The 22,976-nt window shown below is 37.6% G+C and overlaps 1 protein-coding gene across 1 annotated transcript in view; it reads right to left on the reverse strand.

Moving 5' to 3' along the window:
• Window positions 1-722: 722 nt before the first annotated feature.
• Window positions 723-22,976, reverse strand: part of DNER (delta/notch like EGF repeat containing) — a 136,832-nt gene continuing 114,578 nt past the window's right edge. The window contains exons 9-13 of the mRNA XM_054206376.1: window positions 17,961-18,083; window positions 14,856-14,969; window positions 13,620-13,751; window positions 7,310-7,556; window positions 723-834 (exon numbers count right to left, since the gene is read on the reverse strand). Coding sequence (XP_054062351.1) covers window positions 723-834; window positions 7,310-7,556; window positions 13,620-13,751; window positions 14,856-14,969; window positions 17,961-18,083 — 728 coding nt within the window. The remainder of the gene's footprint in view (window positions 835-7,309; window positions 7,557-13,619; window positions 13,752-14,855; window positions 14,970-17,960; window positions 18,084-22,976) is intronic.

The following is a 22,976-nucleotide window of genomic DNA, read 5'->3' on the forward strand; positions in this document are numbered from 1 at the left end:
TTGTAGGATCCAATCCCATGCCCACTGAAGTCAATGGAAGTTCTGTCATTGATTTCAATGTTTAAAGGATCATGCCCTTACCTTGCCTCAAGAGGCACTTTAATTATTATACAAGGCCTAGCCTGAATACTATTACAAAAATGTCAAACGTCAACTCAAGAGTATGTTTCAGCAACTTTCAGGAAATAATGGAGAAATAGGTTATCTATCCATGCATGGAATAAGGCAAAAGCTAATTCATTCAGATTAGGAATAATAATTTTTACTAGTTTCTTTTTCACAACACAAACATTTTAGACTTTTTTAATTAATGGATATATTATATATCATATTATGCTTCACATTTTTCCTACCTCTACTGAGAAAGCTGGCACTGACATGTCATAAAGAACTCCTCATTAATTATTGTTTTCTGCTCTGTAACAACCACAAGAAACTCATCTGGGTTTAGTAATAGTGTCTACCAAGAAAAAAGCACACACTATCGTAAGCTTATAGTTTATAGAGCTCAAGGTACATTAAAATGTAATTCATGAAGTTCACAAATTCTGTTTTAAAATATTTTTCCAAACTAAAAGCTGCAGAAAATTGGTTCTTAAATATTCTACAGAAAATTCTGAAGCATCTAATGGTTTAAATTACTTATGCTTTTTTCTTAAAAATATTTAAATTAGGTTAGTAGCCCATCCTTTTGAAAAATAATCCAAAAAAGATACACTAGATTACAAATCTTTTGTCTTAATCAGTGTAACCAAAGGCTTGTCGTCTGGGCTGTAATCTTCATAAGCGATGGGGGTTGCATCATACATTGCAGGTCGGGATTTCTTGCCAAACCTGCAAACAAAAGAGAGCTTTTGGTGACAAACAGAAGTATGAATGAATGGCAACAACCCACTGAGTTATGCTATGCAGTCAGAAGCAAACCCAGAGAGCCTAGATAAATTCTAAATTGTATTGTAACATGCCAAAATATTTAAACTTCCATATTTCTGAACTGTGACTTTTGAAATATATGAATCAAATAAAAAAAATAAAATCTTTTTGCAAACAAGAAACAGATTCCATGGCTACAGGAATTCTGCTATGGAATTCAGCGGTATCAGAATATGAGAAGACTATGTAAGGTGAGAGTGAAACTGATACAGTTTCAGCAAGGCCAGAATTATATTTTAGATCCTGCTCTAACAACCAGCTTTCAGGTTGTGTATATTTACAACTAATAAGAAAACAACAGACAACTATGTTACATTTGTATTTGGAAATGCAACAGTTGTGCACTGAATTGAGTTGCAACCTGAGGACACAGAATTTTACAAATGAACTTGAAGTCTTTGCTCACCTGACATCCAGTTGAGAAGCACGTTTAAATTATCAACGTGCTGCACGCTATTTGCAACACTGGCAAAATCGATGGCAGTTAGGGTATTGCAATGCCACGTAAACATAACTTATCTAGCAAAGGTTCACAAGCAGAAGAATCAGATCAACAGCGTGCTCCTCCTGGGCATCCACCACCGCTATGAACCAGGCTGCACCTGCCTGTGCAGAGAACCCCTGTGGCTCTATCATTGTGGCCCCAGTGCCGGCACATCCAGAGCTCCTTTAGGTGCCTTTGCATTGTACAGACAGTCTATCACTCTTCTGATCATTTTTTAAGATACAAAAGTAGTGCTAAAAATGCAACTTGTAAGTGGAAAAAATATTAAAGTGTTCTGACAACAATTGCAGCAGCTTTAAGTAACAAAAAGGATCACAGGAAAATGAGGCAAAAAAAGTGTCAAGTCTGCTTTCTTTATGGACCTGATGCAGAGCAAGTATTAACACAAAAAGACTTATTTATGTAGTGATCCTCACTAAGGATTCTTTTTATCCCCTTCTTATGTACCATATTAAGTCTCTATTAATTTAAGTTGTGCACACTGGAAGGTGAGATTTAGAAAATTAAGAATTTGAGGATAATATTTAGATCAAACCAAAATTAACTTGATTTTTTTTTTCCAAGATTTTTATGCAACTTCCTGGCTGTTCCAATTTAATTCTTGGCTGTTTTCAGTGATCTAGAATCGTTGACAAAACTGAAATGGCTGGAATCATTATGATCTATATGGTGGAAATTTCATTTTTTCAAAGTACTTCAGCTGTCAATAAGGACACGCTAGATACATTCCATGCATGAATGTTTGCTTCCTTCTATAGTTTACTTTAATAAATACAGACAGGCCATGTTCACTCATCAGTGTCATGATGGATAAACCTGATTTTCTGCAAATGAGATAAGATTCCAAGAATTGAATGAAGGAATCAAGTTATGGCAGAAATTAATTCTGTAGCATCCTTTTTCTCCATCAAAGAGATTCTCAAGAGTTTAAAGAAAATAGAGTTTTGCATAGATACAAATGATGATGAACATTTTCCAATGATTTAAGTCAAATTTTGCCCTTTTTGGCAGGTAGAGAACGCATGGTTTGTTGCACACACTGAAGCAGTACAAAAGCCTTTCTCTTGTGTAGGTCAGGGTTGACATGTGCCCCTAATTAGAAAACGCTGAGAAAAGACCACAGCACATGTGCTAGCTGTTTGTGGCCTGGCTGAACCATCTAGCTGATAGACCACAGTGCTTTGATCAGGCGGTTCAGAAGCCAGTCCCTGCTCGTAACATTAAACAGAGTTAACACAAACCTCGGACGACTGAAAACAGAATTGTTAAATGGGACATCTTAGTTCAATGGCCGTGTATCTCGTAGGATTGCACGAGGATGCTATTTTATCATTTCATTGAAGACATAAAAGAAAACATAACAATTACCAATACAACCTGCAAGAGGCAATGATTCAGTGGCATAGGGATCGTCACAAAGTCAGGTAAATGACATGAGAATTAGAAAATGTACTTTGTGATGAAACATTGAACAAGAGCAATCTCTGTAACTTGACAAGCGAGACTGAGGGTTCCATGACAATTTTGAGGACACTATATATTCAAACTAGGAATCCTTCTTGGCATAGGCAGCTCCGTGTGTGTATATATAAGTATGTGTGAGAGAGACTGCAAATTCTGCTTCAGCTGTGGAACAGCGTTGCCCCTCCACTTCCTCAGAAGGACATTCGAAAGATGGGTAACCACAGAGAGTCCTTAACCTCAACAATTCCATTCAAGTAGAAGACTTCTGAGAACGTTGGACAGCTGAACCCTGGGGAAGTAGTATCCTCCAACTCCCGTGGGATAGGCTGGAGTTTGGAGTTTTCCCAGAAGCAGAATAAAGAAACCACACGTTGCTACTCTGTTCAAAACCAGCAATGGGTATAAGAAGTCCACAAATAAAGTTCAAATAAGAGAAGGCAAAGAGAGAGACCAGAATTTTATTTTTTTTTTTTTAAAAAAAGCATACCCACAGGAGGAAGGGATTATTTTTGCCTCCACAGGAGGAGAATAATGAGAAGAATAATTTCTTCTGCATTATTCAGAGAAAAGGCTTTGTGTGCAAGTGGTATTTTTCATTCCTTAGTATAATTGAATTGTAATCCTAAAGTTCCCACAAAGTTGAGACTCTGGCAGAGGACCAGGCAACGGGCACGTGCCATAGAGATCAGAGTAATTGTGCATGTGATCGCACTTTCACAAAGAGGTAGCTGACTGAAACTCATCACTGAAACCTGTGTCAGAAATGGCAAGAAATGAGCATGTGCTGAAGCTCATCAGATTCAGGAAGCTTAGGACGTGTCAGTCTAACAGTCAACTCAAACACAGGAATGTGGAGAATCTGCAGTGGAGAGAAGCTTACCCTACTGTGACAAGATGACAATCAGAGTCTGATGAACCAGACTCCTCAACTCACACATAGACAGAACAAGAGTCAGCACACGAAAGTGAAAATTAAATAAACTACACTGTAAGAAGTGCATGAAGTCTACTGCTAATGATATCTAGACATACAAAAAATTTACAGTCTCTGTAAGCAGATATTTTATGAATTTGTTGCGGATGCTTTTTTGAAGTGAACGATCCAGATCATTTCCACAGCAGATCCTGGTTCCAGTTCAATGAAGTCTTATGATTGTAGTAGCCAGTGGTCAACTATTTCATTACAGTCTTCTCTTTAAAATGTATAAGTTTTAACATACAAGGAGCATTTATTTACTCGCTGGATAATGAATACTAAAGAGCACTGTGCTTCACCTTGCTAGAAAACTGTCTAGTTCTGATCTGCGAATTCTAAGAACATTCACTAGAAGTAGACATTTATTAATAGTGATCCTTGAGCACGTTCATTTTCTCTTACAGTAAGTACCTTGATTAGCAAAGATCAAATTATATAAAGCTATCAAGAAAAAGTCATTTACTGAATATGCAACAGGCATCCACATTCCCTGGACACCTACTGACTTTAACATAAACCTTATATTTAAAGAAAATGATCTACTCACTTTTCCTTAGGCCTCCATTTTTACTAACAAGTTTAAGTATCTAACTGGGAAAGGGAATGATTTTCAGAAAATGATGAGAATCTATTGTTTGAAAGTAGGTCTCAAATACAGTAATTCTGAAATTCAGACCTTGGTATTTTTAATATCCAGATTTTAGAGACTATGCAAAAATAATTATAAAAGTTGTGCTCTTTTTCCAGGATTGAAGGAACCAAAAGCAGTGGTTTATATCTTCCTGAAACCAAAATAAACACAATAATCTTCACATTAAACCTCGGTGAATTACCTGACTTGGCAGCTCTATCTTGAATTTTTATAAGGCATCCATTCTTTGAGAGGCACAGAGAATTATTTAGAATGAAAACATTTATTTTCATTTGCATTAAGTAGAAACACCTTTCCCAAGATAGGGAAACCCTTTATTGACAGGTTCCAATAAATAATTTTAACTGCATAATATGAATCTGAAAAATCATCATGAATATATCCAAGTCTAAGAACTTCTTTGGAGGCTATTTAACCCTGATGAAAACTTGTTTTTCTATACTTCTGCCTTCAGTAATAAACAGGGATTCATTCAGAGCAATCCAGACAGTAGCAACAAAGACCTGAACTAGCCCAGCTTCCAAGATCTGAAAGGTTTCATACAAGAAATCTTTTACCATTTCCATTACCTGACGGTGAAACTGTAAAAGACAGGGAAAATTCATATTAAAATGATCCTGCCTTGCTGGTACACTTTTCCTTGGTACCCTTAGATAGAAAGCTGCCAAATTTGCTTTAAGAAGTAACTAAGAAAACCCAGGTGTTTCACACTGTTCCTCAGGAGTCCCATTCCAGTCCCTGGGGAAGTGCAAGGTACCACTTCAGCCAGTAGTAACTGAACAGGACTGACACATTCATCACTGCTGCAGTAATAGGAGGGAGGTCTGATTAATTTGAAAGATTAACATTATCATTTTTCACCTTGCTCTCCATCCTTGCAGAGGTATAGTACATAATAGTAGACACTGAAAAGGCCAAATAATAAAAAACTATAAAGCTTTTTATGGGCCATAAAGCAACTCCCTCCTTTCCCACTACGCTACTGAAGGAAAAAGGAGTTCTCAGGATGTGTATGGTGTGGAGATGCTGAGCTCCTACTGGAAGAGATGTGAGGGTAAGTGGCAAAGGAGACTTCAAGGGAGGACTTAAAAGAACACTGATTTTGTTGCTATGTTAAATCACCTATACACATCTTTCTTTTTGAAGTATTTACTGACTAATATATTTTGACAATGAACAAATGTTTTGTTGTAATCTAGTTGGAACAGTTTAAAGAGCTACTGCCCAAAGCTGCGATGTGATTAACTGAGGCTGTGGGAACTCCTCATCCATTTCAGATAACTTTGACGACTTCAGTGGTGGTACAAATTAGTCAATTTAATTTAAACAGAACTGGAGTATTTGGAAAATGAATTACCAGCAATCCCCAACCACTATGCACGCATTTCTGCATGTCGATGCAGAGGAATGTGTCTCCCTCCATTCTTTTAAAAGCATTTTAATAGCAACACACATGAACGCTCTTGTTGGAATTTGAAGTGACCTTGACAAATTGAAGAAATGGGAAAAAGAAACAATAAAAATGAACATTCTACCCTATTAAGAGAGATGTCAAATACAGCAGAAACAATACTGGCTAGGAAGCAAAATGGCATGAAGGATCTTGGGGTGAGGAAAAGGTCTAACAGGTCACAAAATTAAATCATCAGTCATTAGTGTAATGCAAATTAAATTAAAAAAAAGCATAGGTTTCATTTTCAGATGTACAAACAGGAATGCCATAACTAAGATACAGGCGGTGATTGCTCAGTTCATTTGGTACAGGTAAACCTTCAGCTGGAAAACTATTTCCAGTGGGGGACCAGCCTTCAAAAGAAGAGAAAGACAACCTGGAGTGTGTCCCAGGGAGACAATAAAGAAGCTGACATGATCCAGGAGGAGATACTGAAGAATGGGTTAGTTTAGTCTAGGGAAGAAAAGGGTTGTTTTGCTTTGTTTGTTTTTGTTGTTAAAAAAAAGGGGGGGGGGGCAGGAAGGCAGGGGGACAGGACATGGACAGATGATGCCTGATGTACATGATTACTGTAAAGGAAACAGTGATAAATTATGCTTCATGATAACCTGAAGAGCAGTAAGAAAGAAGCGGCCTAATTCACAGCAAAGAAAATCTAGGTTGGTTTTTAGGAAAGCCCTTTCTAACTCTATTCAACTCCTTTGGAGGTTTTTAAACACAATTGCTGGCAGGGAACTAGGTATAATTAATGTTATATCAGTGCAATAGCTTACACTTGAGCTCTTAAATCCCTTCCAGTCCTACTTTTGTATCAGTCTAACACTCAATGCCCTGGCTTGCAAGTGCTCCATTAAAATTAAAAGATTACTATCTCTAGGAAAGCAAGTAAGAAAGATCCTAATTTGAGGCAAACAGGAGCAAAAAAATTAGTGTTTTGAAGAGAGTCTCACTAAATCTGGTAAATTAGTCACAAAAATCAACACGCCTTTACTATCTAATCAAATTACTTGTGTGTATCAGTTAAAGAATATATACATCCCAAACAGAAGATCCTACAGGCTAAGAACTCTGCATCTGCCCCTCTTCACTAGTTACGCTAAATAAATTCAGAATAACTGTCTCTGTTTTCAAGGAGTTGTGCCGGATTATAACACTTCAGAAGAGAACAGAATAGGGATCAAAAAAGAACAACGAGCGATGCTGGTGATCCTGTCTTGTCACAGCGAAGCAGCCCATTCTCCACCAGCAGCAGTTAGATGCACTACGCGTGGACTCAAATTATGTATTGTAACAGATTTCTTTTAAATTACCATCCCCAGAACAAACCTGGCATGTCGGATAGAAGCAATTGCATTACTGAATTCACTGTCAATGCTTCTACAGTTGTAAAATTCTTCATAGGCTGGCCTGGAAGAGCCTTGATATTCAATGCGGCTGATGCGACATATTCCCACAATCAGAATGATCAGCATCAGGACAAATGCTACGCAGAGAGCCCCAATTATGATGTAGAGGGAGTGACGAGGCATATTTGTTAGAGACTCTGCCATATGCCCGGACTTCCACTGCAGATCTGCCGATAAGAAATAAAAGGTCATCATTAATTAGTATTTTATATCCTTCCTGCTGAATACAATTATTTTATGGTATTCGCTTTCACTATTTCTGTGGAGACTTTGCAAGCCAGAGGGATACGTAATTTGAACCTTCCCAGGCTCCGTTAAGGATGTCACCATGCCTAAAGTGCAACAAATTTGAATAGCACTATATTGAACCTTCACCCATCTTTTTTTATAGATTTTTAAGGTCATATAGGAACACTTACCTAGTTTGATCTCCTGCGTAACCCAAGTCATAGAAATTGACATACTAATTCTTGCATTATGTTATAATATACTATGTGTTCTCTAAAGGCAGGCAGGTTTTATGTAAAAGCTTCTAGTAGTCCACCAATTCTCTGTGCATTTTGTTCTAATAGTTAGTGAACCCTTCTACTAAAATGTGTGATTTAATATGTATTAAACATGCTTGGTTTTTAATTTGAAACACAGGCTTTTGCTATGCTTACCTTCACCACACCGCAGAGGCTTCAAAACCAGCATTTCATACCAAAAATGGTATCTCATAAGGTGCTACAGTAGTGAGACAACTAGTCTTCTCTCAGGCATAATTTCCCTGAGAGGTCTCAAAGCAGACCTTAAAGCCAAGCCAATCTGGAAGGCTGTATTTATGTATTCCAAACCTTCTTTATAAATATTCTTGATGTCCAAACTATTGTCTATCAGATGTCCTATGTCCTCAGATCTGTTTTCCTCTAGCATGGGTCAGAGTATTTCTAATTAACCTCTACTTTCCTCTAGGGAATTTCATTTTTGGCAATCTTTTAAGCCTATGGTCTCATAAATTATTTAAAATCAAGAACAGACTTCAATCATTCTGGCTACAGAAATCTGACACTCTGCAAAAGTTATTTCTAGCAGGTGACTGTTCCTTTTTCAAATGGACTTCCACTTTGCACTGGTTTAGAAACTCCCTTTACTTAATCACAAACAGTCTGGGAACGGGCTATCAAGCATACGCTTTGGGAATTTAAGATATTCTTAGAAGCCACCTCTCCAGGATGTTGATGATGGCAGGTAACTGATTCAAGCACCTAAGCTGAAATCACAAGTTTAGTGGCATCTGTGGATATAATCTCCATCTGTGGTAGAAATACAGGGGAATGTATAAGAAGAGAGGGAGGCGGTGTGTGTGTGTGTGTGTAGAATTCATTTTAGAGGAAGGTAGGGAGAAAGCCTGAAGCTGTAACACGTGGGATTCACCTGAGCAGAGTTTGAAGAAATGGTTTCTCATTGTTTACAGTAGTAAAAGTTGTCCTGGAGCATCTTTGAGCTTGGGCTTGCTTAGACTTTTTGTCTGCAATTTTGAGCTGAGTTTACAGGACTGCTTGTTTGTGCTGTCTTCTTCAGAGGTCAGTAGAGTTTTGATCAGCCAGAATCATTCAGTGATTTAATGTTTCTAAAATGCTGTTACTGCAATTTGCCCAGTCGGGATATGAGGGGGAGAATACAGCTGTGCTCTGTGAAGTTTGGGATGGGTTTCTATTTCTGTTCTACAGCACATTCGTCACACCCGGTGGTTTCTGTCAGGTTGTCAGACTAGGCCAAATTCAGATATAATGTGCACAGATATATGGCAAGACAGTTCTGATTTAGACTCTGTGTCTTTTCCATCTCTGGATGATAAGGATGAGAAATTTCCTCCTTTCTTCCTTACCAGATAAAAATACGAAGATTAACAGCTTATACTCCAAAGATTAGAAAGAACACATGACAGCTAAAAATCACAGTATTCTCAGTTGTCATAGTAACGTTCATAAAATTAATTAAAAATTAGATTTCAATGTGCATGGCACAGTCTGTACTACAAATACTTCGTTATGTTAGTTTTCAAGTAACCACATGGTTTGGCTTACCTTGGTAACTACATGAATAATTACAAAAGTGGCAAAGGTAATGATATTAACAAATAACCATCAGGCATTAGAGAATTCATATGAGACATTTTGTAACCATTTTTACAGTGAATGCTTCATTAACTTTTTATGCAAATACATTTAATTTTGAAAGGAAAAATATCCTCTTTATAATTAAGACCGATTTAATCCTGTTTAATTGGAATTGATAACACTGGTAAGGGCCATTAGATGACATAATAAATACCACAGTTCATCCAGGCAACATAGCTCTATCTCCTGTCAAGTTTGTTGTATATACAGCACTTGAAAATTAAAGAGTACAGTTTGACAAGATGATAACCCTGAAATCCTGTTAAGTTAGTCACTTCAAGCAGATAAAACAGCTGGTGAAAAAATGAGGAGCTATTAATAGTAAATAGAGCGTTGTTCTACAAAAAAAGACTAAGTACCAACAGCCTCCTTCATGTCTAGTAACAGAGAATCACAAAAGATAAAATGTGATCCATTTAGTCAAATGACTCCAAAACACCTGCTCGTCGCCCTCCAGAGAAGTCTAAAGCCTGGCTTCATTATGTCTTTTTCTAGCATTCAGAGGGATGTCCCAATACAAAGGAAGCCAGTGTACAGTGTTTAAATTTAATTTCCAATACATTATTAACCATTATGCACAAATTGCTGAAACATGATAAATACGACAAGATGTGGAAGGATGAACAGAAGCAGATTTATTAATAGATTCAATCTTTAGAGCTGAACAGAAATCCACTGCCCCTTTGACTCAACTCCAGTGAGACCAGATGTGCTGCACCTGTTTATAAAAGAGCTGGATATGGCCTTTCTATTTCTTGAGATGATCAGAATTGGTTTCACATCAGTTGGTCAACTCTCAGTTGGGAGAAAGACAGTAAGCACAAAAATCTTCCCACGGATACATAGTTCTGTAGAAAAGAATCTGCAGATCAAAATCTTTTAAACCCTTTCTGCAAAGTGATTTCTTCAAAACTCAATCCCTCTCTATTTGCATAATCCTTTATATACCTGTTGAAATCCAAGTGCTTTAGGAAAGCTTCCAGAGCTTTGAGTGTAAGCCACTGCGTTGGTTAGAGGGGCTGCATGTCCATACTTACACCTGACTATCTTGAAGTATCATGGTGTCCCATAAAAACACATCATTTTACTTTGTTGCTGTGTCAAAGTGACTTTAATAGCAAAGGAACATCAGACATTTGCTGATGTTAATCTCATTGAAGAAACTATTGGTAGCCCTCAAATTTTAAACTTAATTGTTCTTCAAACTGTATCTTTATGTGACTATGCAAAGATCTGTTTTTCCTGTTTTCATTCCTTCAAGACCAATCCAGAATTTTCTAGGTTGCATTTTTTTATATCTCCTATATTATTATTACATATATACAGTCTATTAACTATCCTGATTTGTTGGATAAAAACCACAGTAATTTCAACCTCTTCAATTAAGAACAATCACCATGAACAATAATATGTGAGAGGAAACAGCCTCAAGTTGCACCAGAGGAGGTTTAGATTGGGTATTAGGAAAAATTCTTGCACTGAAAGGGTTATCAATCACTGGAAGAGCCTGCCCAGGGAAGTGGTTGACTCACCATCCTTGGAGTTATTTAAAAGACGTGTAGACGTGGCACTTAGGGACATGGTTTAGTGGTGGACTTGGCAGTGCTAGGTTAACAGTTGGACTCGATGACCTTAAGGGTCTTTTCCAACCTAAATGATTCTATGATTTATTCTCCAAATATCGAGATGGAAGGAAAAGGTCTAATATTTCTAGTTGAGAATTGGCCTTGCAGTGTCATCAATTCCAGTTAACACTCAGATAATTCCCTGCCCCATGTCATAGCAGTCACAAGATAAAAGAACAAACTGGTCAGTAAAAGGCTTAAAACAGCAACAATAGTGTGCTGTTGCTTCTTCCCCTCATTTTAACTTGTACATTTTGCAAATGTGTAATACAAGCAGAAAATCCAAGTTCTCAAGCAGCAGGCAAGGCCACTGCGGTTCAACTATAAGCAGATGCTATGTGTAGAGAAATATGCACTAAGCAGACACAGTCCCCACACTCAAGACAGCAAAGACTAGGCGGAGGTTTACCCACTCTCTCTCTCGTACACTTACAAATGAGGTCGGAAAGGAGTAAATCTTGACCAACCACAGGTGGAAGCTGGAACCTACCTGTCACATACAGTGCTTAGGGGCATGTGTCCCTCACAGGGAGAAGCAGGAATAACTGAGTAGCTGGAGAGTACAAAAGGCTCATTCCACCCTCTGTTCTGCTCCTCCCGTTTTCCCATGTGTTTATATGCACCTTGCTATGTATCTGTGGTGCAAACAGCCAAACTCTTAGTGACTAGAGCATGACAGCCAAAGGGGGACTCCAGAACAAGCATCACTGATTTCATATAGCACATCCCCAAAGGCTCAGAAAGCACACAAGCCTCTATGTTTCCCTTTGGCATCTATTCATTGCATAATACCACAGAGATGTAATTGTTACTACATCGAGGCACTTCAGGATGATGATTGCTTTCTCCAAGAACTAAGCTCATCTGTCGGTCAGCCCACTACTTATTAGCTAAAGCAGGCAGAATTACACTGCCTTGCTGATCAACTTGGATGTGCATGTTTCAGGTATCATTAACAGCCTTGTCAGTAAAAGCTCATCTGAGCATCTTTGAGCATGAGCAATATGGCATACAGATAGCATGCAGCGTTGTGCTCCCACCGTCACGAGGGTTCGGTACCACACAAGGAAGTGTGTGCGCCATTCACGGAGACAACGAAAAGGCAGTACTGTCACCATGTCTGGACTGGCTAGCAATGCTCTTCTGCAGCCTTGGCTTTCAACAGAAAGCACTGAAACTGAATTCACAACCAACAATTACAGCGAGAGAAGGTCAAATACCTGTCAAGGTAAAACTTTCATGTCAGTCCAGGTGTGAACAGTTGCCTTCTGTGTTAAAGTAAGGACTATGGTCAAGAATAGAAATCAACTTAAAAAGCAGTCGATATGTTTAAGTGAAGTTCAAGTTAGAAGAGAGTAAAAAAGAGGTTTCATATGCTTCTTGTGTAAATGAGACTAGAAAATATTTTTTATTCCAGCTTTTGTGTAGGTATTTTGTCATGAATGTACGACAGGAGCTTTCTGAGTGCCTTCTTCTGTTTGTGGTTTTTTCTTTTTAGTCTATCACCTATCCTTGCAACATTAGCTGTGCTGCATGGTGTAAATCCCCTCACACAAACTTGCGTATCTGTATAACAACTTGAAAGGATGTATGACCACAGTACCTGAGCATTCAAGCAGTTAAACGCACAGCTAAACTCCCTGGTAAAGACAAGATCTGTAGACCAAGAACAAGACATCAGGGAAATACAAAGCAGCTCTGTGAGCAGCAGAACTAATGAAGCCTAATTTCCATTTTAACTCTTCCACAGCCGGGCTTCATATTCTCTTCCTCTCACAGACTCTCTACTGCTCCAATAAGGGTGCACTTACACTGAAGCTTTTCTCAATACTAAGAAGCAAGAAAACTGAAGCTGTTCCATCATTAGACCCACCAATGAACCTCTCTAAGTCTTACTAAATGCTTAGGAAACATTTTGGTTTGGAGACCTTTATCTTTCTAAGAAATTTGGTGGAAATCAGCCTATGGTTGGAAATGTTATTCCTGAAAAAGTTGGTAAATGCATGCACATGCAATTCACGGCACATTTACAAAGGACTTGTTTCCTTAGGTAAGCAAGTTCAAAGCTGTTTTGCTGCAACATTACTACAAGAATTCAATACAAGTCTTTTAGGACCACACTTATAATGCTATGGAAGTATGCTTTACCCAAGGTAAGTATGAAAGTAAGCTCTGAAGCATAAGCGCAATTAAAAGGCAAACTGTTTAGTGCCAGCTGTGAGATAGCATCTCTAGCCCAACACATCTCAAAGTAGGGTGCCCAGAAACAGAATTTTCTAACTTTCATAGCCACTTTTGAAATATTGTGTCCTAAAATAAAATGCATTTCAAAGAATTTTGATAATTTACAGATGATTCAGAGTATTTGTGCAGATAGGTGTTTAGAGACAAATATAAATTTCTTTATTATAATATAACATTTTTAGAAAACTACAAAACTTACGTATTTCGCAGTTTGCACCAACCCATCCATGTGGACAATGGCAGGTGTAACCACCAGGCTGATCTATGCAAGTTCCAGCATGGTGACATGGGTTGCTGTCACAGTCATTTACATCAATTTCACATTCTTCACCTTATATCAGACAAAAAACAACAAAAACCAAACTTCTATATAGAGGGTGCGTCATGTGGCAGGTACATCACCAGTCATTTAATTTTTGCTGTAGCTGCAAAACACCTTATAGCTCAATAGCATCTTTATTCTCATAACATCAGAAGTAGTATATAACTGTTTCAATAGATAAGTCTCATATAGCCATTAAGAAGGAAATATAATGCTCATTCAACCAGGTGAAAATGAAGTCTGAGGGCCAACTGACTTGACTAAACTCACACAGATTATGCGTGAATCATTTCTTTAAATACAAGTTCCATCTCAAGAAAACATAGTATAACAACATCACGTATATTCTGAAGTGTTATACAATAGTGTAGATAATCAGTGCCTCTGAGAAACAGCCACTGTACAAAGGAAAGCTAATTTTTTTCCAAAAAAAATGCCCTTTAATTAGCACAGATCAGAAAGCGTGATTTGATCTACAAAACAGCTACGAATGGGATTATCTATTACTATCACATTGGATATTACCTTACATGACTCACAGAGCATGAGGTTGTAAATTCTCTTTACAGCAGATATTTGGACTACACCAATTATGTCAGTTTAAATACAAGGCCAAAGGATTAAATGGGCTGCTTACCATTAGTCTGAAAGTGTAAATTGATTCATAACAAGCACTTTAGGGCTTTGAGCAATTGCACGTTAAGCTAACGAAATGAGTTGTTTCTTCAGCTTGCAGTAACTAAGGTCAATGTTAAAACATTTTCCAGTTTCAACAGCGTCCAATTAGTATATTGGCTTACCTGGAAGTCTTCAAAATGTTATTTTTAAAATGCAATCTACACTCAAGCAGTAAGGTCATAAGGCACGTTAAGTATCTGTTAGCTTGGTGAATTCTCTTTAGTAACAGGCTTTTTTTGCTGCAAAATTTTTGAAATTCAAAGAAGTTGCAAGTAATATCAAGAACTTTTCATTCTCCCTAAACCGATTACAATTCAGCAAAGTCCAAATGAATTTGTTTCCTTAAAGAGATACAGTCCTACTTGCTATTTGTTTTCTTTTGGACACAGTGAACACTGACAACTAGATGTTCTGCGTAATGTACAAGTTACTTGCCTGTATATCCAGGTGCACAAATACATGTCGCATTTAGACCCTCGCTGTCACAAGTGCCACCGTTCTGACAGTTGATGTTAACACAAGGATCTTTGTATAGTTCACAGTGCCTTCCTGAAAAGGTAAAATTGGTAAATGCCTTTAACGTGGCCTATACTGACAGCATGAAATCAGTACATGCGATAACTCAACTTCACCTGGATAAGCACAATGACGTGCAGCCTTCAAACCAGTCCTATTAGGCTAATGTTGTAAGACTAAAGGCATGTATTTGATGGTGCCTAAACCTTTTACACACATGCCTCCTCTCTGCTCTTCCCACCCACCGGGGCTTTGGGATAAGAGGGGTAGGACTGCTGGAGCGTCTATGAAAAACCAATGGTGTAATAAAGCATAATCTGATCTTCAATCAAATGTAAACAATAATTGTCTTGAGTAAGAATTTTATGTAATAACTTCTTTAATAACATACCTAATCATTCTGATGCCTTTCTGACTTTTGCAGGAAACAGAGGAGTGTAACTAAGGCAATAAGAGAAAATAATTTATTCAAATGTATAGCTAAAAGTAAATAATTGGGCGGCTCAACTTCATGCCACTACCTTGGCTCTTTCATTCTCAGGTGTAGGCTATGTGAATTCAGCAGCTTTGCCTTGCAGAAGACAGTGCAAGCCGTATCTGGCATACACAACATAAAGCACAGCGCATTCCCACCTGGGGATGGGAGGGAAGGCTCTGCTGCCACTGCTACATGCATCATTTTCTCTGGATCTACTTTTCAGATAAAACCAGAAAAATTAACACATGAACGATCTAATCAGTGCATGGACGGCACTGAAACATGAAAAAAATAAATGTACATATGTGAATAATGAATGACTGGTGTAAGGTTTAAGTCTAATTCTAAGTCTTATCAGCATTTTTTGCTTGGGAATGAATCCAAAGTGACCACTTAGCTAAAATCCTAAGTTATCTTCAAGTATTCCCATTCTTATAATTTTTTCAAGAATTTCAACAAACTGAAGAGCAGGACAAGATTCTGAATGCTTCCATGTGATAACACAAATTACAAGCACCTTTTTCACTTTTTAATGTGGTACATGTTTCTAAATTCTTACTGTCCTGAAAACTGTAAAGATGCACAGTCAACAGAAGCATAAACTCATATTGTTTATTATGTATAAAAACTGCAACACAGCTTTGGCATCAGGAAAATGTTTCTAGTCACAAGGCAGTGAATGACAGTGAAGGAATTATGTTGCTTGTGGAGATTACAGCACATACAGCGATGGAGGACTAGAAGAGGTTAGACAAATTCATGTGACAAGTGGACGTGCAGCTGCCTTTCCAACCTCTCTCATGAGTACCAGTTGTGTTGCACTGGAATTGGACAGTCTGTGAATTTGAAGAGTATGAGCCATATTTGAAGAGCATGAACTATACAGAGGCAAAATTAGTGAGAAAATAGAGTCTTTAGAGAAAAGAATATGAGAGAAAAATCAATACAAAAAAAGGAAGAAATTTGACACATAATATATCAGATGTATGTATACAAGCAAATTTATTTAATGAGTGATCAATTAAAAGAAATTAACTTAGTTCTCTAATGTTCAACACTGCAGTTATGTACAGCAATGCAAGCTTACGAGTTATATGAAAACAATCATCTCAAGTTAATATTGATACTTTTAAAAATATATAAAAGCAATTTATTTTAAATGTGTATATATTTTATATAGATACATATATATACACACACAGAGACACACACGTACTCACCTGCTACAGACCTGCTGAAATAATTTGATCAGTCTGACAGTAGCAAAAAGGCAGAGCACTCTAGTCTGAGCATCTGAATACTGAATATTCTAAGCATTGAATACTTTAAGTACTGGAATGAAGAAAGCTCAGTCATCAGCAAAAACTGCTTACAGGACCAGGTCCCTGCTTTCATTTAAAGCAAAATGTGCTGCACTCTCCGTGCCTTCAGCTGCGTGTACAGGTCGGATGAGAACAGAACATGAAGTCATAACATTATGCTTAAGTGCTCTTTAAACTGCCACGAAAAGCTGAGGGTCATTTCCTCACTAAGCCTCTAAAATGATGAATTCTGTATCTATTGTCAAAGAGCAGTGCAATCACCAGCATGAAATACATATTTAGCCTCAAGCAGATGTTAAGTGAGTGTTACTTATCAACGCAGATAAGGACTGATATGCTTAATGAGAAAATGCTGGGGTAATATTCCTTAAAACATAGTCATTCTATGCAAAATAGATATAGTTTTTAATACTAATAACATAAAAAATTACATTCAAAAATGTTCTCACAGCGTGATTCAAAACAACACACCAAAAAAGTATCATTTTAGTTCTCCACAGAGGGACATGTGGCAGACAGCTGATATGTGCTACTCTGTGTAAAGCTAAAATCTACTGCAAGATAAAAGATTTTGTATAGCAAAACACATACTTTTCTACTCCATTTTATAAATTACTTAATAAATGCCAAAGACCCATTCCATTCGAACATATCTAGGAATAGCTGCAGTTAACATGGGAAAGCAGTCACAGACCTACTACTGTCTCCGGGCTTTATGGTCTTCTAAATGAACAATCAACATAAAACTTTCATTTTTACTCCTTTGTGCTAATTTGTTTTAAATACTAATCTTTTATTACTATGTTTTTACCTCAATTCACTATAGAAAATAAATTAAAAAAGAATTTGGAAAGCCCTCTATGTAATGGCTCCTGACAATAACCGATAAAAAATTTTATTTAACAGTTACATTATCTTTTAAAAACTCATCACTTTCTAACATATCTCAAAGACAGCAGAAAAAAAGTACACCTAAGAAGAAGAGAGAGAATCCATTTTTACCCAGACAAGGACATGCATTCCTCACAGACCAGCTAAACCTGAACTACTCATTTGAATAAAAATTATGGGATCTGGACCTACACTGAAGTTTGTTTCCATTAATTTTAGATGGGGAATTTATTTCTGCTCAATGGAGGATATTGTATATCTCTGTTTGTAACAGCGACGACCATAACAAATACATAGAGCAATTAAAAAACCAAGAGGCAAACGCCATCCTACCTTCATACTCTGCCAGGCACGCACACTCATAGCCGTTGACGAGGTCTCTGCAGGTGGCTCCATTCTGGCAGGGTGCAGAAAGGCATTCGTTATATTCCTCTTCGCAGTAAAGGCCGTGGTAACCTAAATCACACAAAGAGGAAATAAAATGAGCTATGAAACACATGCCAGTAAAAATTAACAGTTAAGCAACTAGAGACTGCGGGCGGATGTTTGCTAATTGAAATATACTGTGCAGACAGCAAGGCCGTAAACACGGAGGCTGGTGACCAAGCCCACTAGGAACAATGCGAATAACCCCACTCTGACTGTAGCAAGGAATAAACTAATACGGATGTATCTCCTAGCTTCCTTGGATCCGCGCATCAAAGACACCTTTCATCTAAGTGGTGATAATCGTGTAACAGCGGTTAGAATGACAATGTATTTTAACTTTAATGCTGTACAACGTCAAAACACTGTAGAAGTATTAAGATACTTAATTTTTACAGTATTCCCAAGAAGTAGGCAAGTATTATGGTCTGATTATACAGACAAAGAAAGCACAGAAAAGCTATGAGACGTACTAATGGCCACCAAGTCATTTGTGTCATGAGGAAAGAAATAAGGAGTCAATCCACTTGAAATTGCATTTTTCTCATTATTTAGTGTGTCATATGATCATCAGTCTTAACAGCAGTTGAAATTACTTTCTAGATATAGTGTATCAGGTCAAAGTAGTACCTACTTGTTGTAAGTAACAGCACAAATTAGTATAGCGTAGCAGCAGAAATAAACTAGCTGTAATGCTAAAATATGTTTGCCTGATTATATTGGTTACTTGGTATTAAATATGAAGAATCATAAGCCTGGTCATTTTGAAGACTATTATATTTGATGTCAAGACGTTTATTTAATTCCTCTCCAATAGACCCAGGTTATGTTTTTGTTAATAGAAAGCTTCCTCTCTTGTTTCTTTTTACTTTTTCTTTCCCTTTCTTTCCTTTTTTTTTTTTCTTTTTTCTTTCTTAAGATAGGGGCTTTGCAACTCCAGAAAGAATGTCTAAATTTATAGGCAATTAATTCGTCAACAAGAAAAAAAAAGAAAATAGATCGTTCGTAATGCTTAGTAAGTACAAATGATGCGTGTTTTCCCCCAAATTCTCACAGAACCATAGAAAATAGGAGAAATGGCACCTCCAGGCACCATTCCAATCCCTCCTCCCCTTCCCTCTAATGGATAACTCAAAATAAAACTGTATGAAGATACAACAGATGTTAGTACTACTCAAGATGTATATGCAATATTACCCATTTGATTTTGCAAAAAACTGCCTTTTCATAGTGAATAGTTAGTTGGACTAGTAGCTTATTAAGAAACATTTCAGAACTACTTTCTCCAAAGCTGTCAGCCAGGAAATACAGACTTAATTATGCTAAATATTATGGGTTTTCTTATTAGCCTATGATGAATTTTATCTAGCTTGTCATGTAGGGAAATATCTTTATGTAGTGACATCTGTAGCCAACATACAAACCATCAAAATCAGAACTTAAAAAAAAAAAAATGCATGGGAATTCCCTGTGTTGAACAGAGATGTATTTAGATATTTTGAGAAAAAAAAAAAAATGGTTTCCACGTGTTACACACTTCTCACCTTTCAAAGGGAGAAAAGGGAAATTTGCAACGGTATAGTTGCCTGGTTTCCAAAATCAACGTGAACTATCGTATCACCTCCTTAGGATTAAGAGAGCCCACGCTGCCAGATGCTGCACACGCTGAGGGAAAGATATTTTCTCTCTCCACGAGAGGGCAGCTCTCGCCCACACACCATTTCACCCTCATCGTCCTCACCCCGGTGCCCGCCGCTTCCTCCTGCCGTAACTGCTGCGGTGGAGAAGGTTCTGCCGTGGGAGCAGGCACCCGAGGGAAAGGCGTGTTTCTTCTCATGGAGCTAAGAGGCACCACATCATCCTTAACAAGCGTTTCCCTTTGTATTACTACTTTTGAATTATACTGATATATAAACCATTTATTATACTGAATTCATACATATATCCTCAAAAAGACCACATAAATAATTTTTATATTTTCACCAAAGAATTTAGATGGAAACAGGAGAATTCTTTGTAGATAACCTCAGAATAACAGACTCTAGGATGGTTGCTTCCTCTCTTTCTAGTAACATTATGATTTGTGGCATAACATTTCTGTGGACATATTCAGAAAGAAAGAAACAATACCTACATTGACAACACTTTTCCAGCTGCTCTGTCCTGAACAGGGGAAAAAAGCACATTGGGCCTTGCAGCTTCAAAAAGGGCAACTAATATTATTAAACCTTTTTTTTCCAGGTCACTAGAAATTGGATATGCCTTCAACAACAGCACCTTCACGAACTCAAGCAGAACTTGCCAATGACGGTCCCGTTCTGATGTGCTCTCTTCAGAGACTGGGGAATGGATAGGGAACCTAAAAAACCCTAAAAAAGATGTCCCTGTGTTACCTCTTCTCCCTCTACATGACTGTCCTTCTGCTACTGGTCTTTACAAAGACAGGGACAGATGTGTTGCCACTCTCCTCTGGATTCCTAAGTCTGTCTTTCTCAAGCAACACGGAGGCTGCCTTGAAGAGGCCAGGGTATTTGCCAGGTGCTCACTGGCATGGTCTTCAGGTAGCTACATGCCGAGGTGCGCTCTCTTTGCATATGGCTATGTTAAAAACTGCAAAGGGAGAAAACATGAAAGGGAACACAATCTGTGTCACGCAGGCTGATAAGGAGCAGCCATCAGTTTATGTCAAAGACTTTGAGAGCAGCTGACAGAGCAAAAGATACGGCAGTGCTTGTCAATGTCTTGAGAATATCTGCAATATCAGGTTAACAAACGAGAGAGGGAGAAGCTTACTATTCCCTTTATAAATCAATAAAGAATGACGTTGAAAGCTTTTGAGGCTTTCTTAGGCACTAGGTCCTCAATAGTGATTCCCTGGGCTTATCCACACTTAACATTTCAGCAAATTGAGGCAGCAGGACAAAAATCACAACTTTATGGAAAGGCATAATGGGATAAAATACAATGCAAGAGAGCTCTATTTTGCAGGGAACAGCGTCAGTTCATATATGGCTGCTCACTAACACAGTTGCATGTTATATAGTCAAGAAATAAATGTGTTCAGTTAAAGTCTACGCTTATATAGCAATTAAATAAGAGAGAGAAGAGCTGCTCCAGATGGCAGGATGGTAGGAAGGCATGCTTACCAGCCATGGCCAGATTGCATGGAGGACTGTCTTAACGTAGAAGTGGAAACAAGATGAGGAAACAGAGGCAATAAAGGGCTCACAGGCAGTCTGGAAGTGGAATTAACCTAAAGTCATTTCTGCCAGAGCTTGCATTTCCTACCCCAGTTCCAAAATGTGGGAAGGAAAAGACAGAGAAAAGAAAAATTGCTACTGCTACAGACAAATGTTACACTTGCCTCTGCAAAGGCACTGAGGTAAACCTACGCTCCTATAACCATCTATTAAGCTTCATGAGCAAAAAATCAAGCACAGCAGAAACATACTCCACAGTACTACTTCTGAAGTTGACTCCACTCTTCATACCCTGTGGAATTTTTTTCTGACGCTGGTCTTTTTCTTTTTTTCCACAATGTTCTATATGTGCTGTCATATATATTTATAAAGTAGAGGGCAGGTGTTAATGTCCGTAACATGTGCTTTGCAGTTTTAAACTCCATACCCCTATGCCTTTAAGAAAGCCAAATGCAAAAGTTTGCTGCCATATAAAGTTATTCAATTTCTAGATAGATTGCTTTGCTTTGGTCCAGACAAAATTAAAAAGAATACATTAAATATTTGCATTTGAAATTGATAACAGTAGCCCTATTAAAATAATGAAGCATAAAGAGAGGAAAATGTTTAAAAGAAGGAAGAAACTGCTTTGGGATTCATGGACTAAATAAACATTCTATGAACAGACACAATGGGATCGCAGTGGTTTTATGAACCAGGCTCTAGAAGAGAAATCCAAAAAATGAGCACAAGAATTTTTATCAAGATTAGTTCTTTAACATGGGGTAAGCATAAAACACAACACAAACTGCATCTTACGTCCAAACACTGGGTATTTCTTTGTTATCTGTAAAGGGCCAGGTGATAAGTATTAATAATTTGGGTGTGTAAGCATATAGCTAAAGATTTAAAGTTTCAGGTGCGACTGAAAAATCACACACATAATACAAAGCAGTTATCGTTGCATAGGCTTTGGAATTCCACAGAATCCTCTCTGCAAACATTTGATAAAGAAGTACGTTCAACTTAGAAATAACTTACACATTTTCTCACTCCATTCTGGAAATGAGAATATTCAAAAGTATTAGACTGCTTTCCACGTCAACGTATACAAATTAGCTTTTCTAGTTAAGATACTAGATGATGTAGGTTATCCATAGCAATGCTCACAATGAAAGCCAAAACACACACACACACAAAAAAACCTAGTAGCAAATGCATGGTTGTGTGTGTTCCCCAAATTGTGCAGATATGCAAGTATAATAACTATCATGTATCATTCTTCAAATCTGTACACTGGCCAAAAAAGCATGGAAACCAAACTGCCTACCAAGCAAAGAGACTTTCACAGACCTTGGGCTAATTGGAACTATTCAAAATTCCTCTCTTGTTTAATTTTTGAGGCAGAAGTAACACGGATGAAAATCCAGGTGAGACTATGCCTGCTAGTAGAAACAGTGTGTAAAGGAAGGATGACATTTAGGTCACACATGTAAGCAAAACTCTGCAGCACTTTACATCCCTCTGACAAATACCTCAATAAAAAGAACATGACATCCTAGAACTGAATAAAAAGAATAATTGGCAGGTTCTAACATTTTTTAAAACAGTATGTTTCAGATATACCATATAACCATATAGAAGAGAGTTCTAAAGTGTCATTTAATAAACTTACCATTAATATATCTAAAAAAAAATTTGTATATGAATTCAGGGACACGTCTGAAAGTGAAAGACTCCTGTA

This window comes from Rissa tridactyla, chromosome 6 (assembly GCF_028500815.1).
Source record: "Rissa tridactyla isolate bRisTri1 chromosome 6, bRisTri1.patW.cur.20221130, whole genome shotgun sequence".
NCBI lineage: Eukaryota > Metazoa > Chordata > Aves > Charadriiformes > Laridae > Rissa > Rissa tridactyla.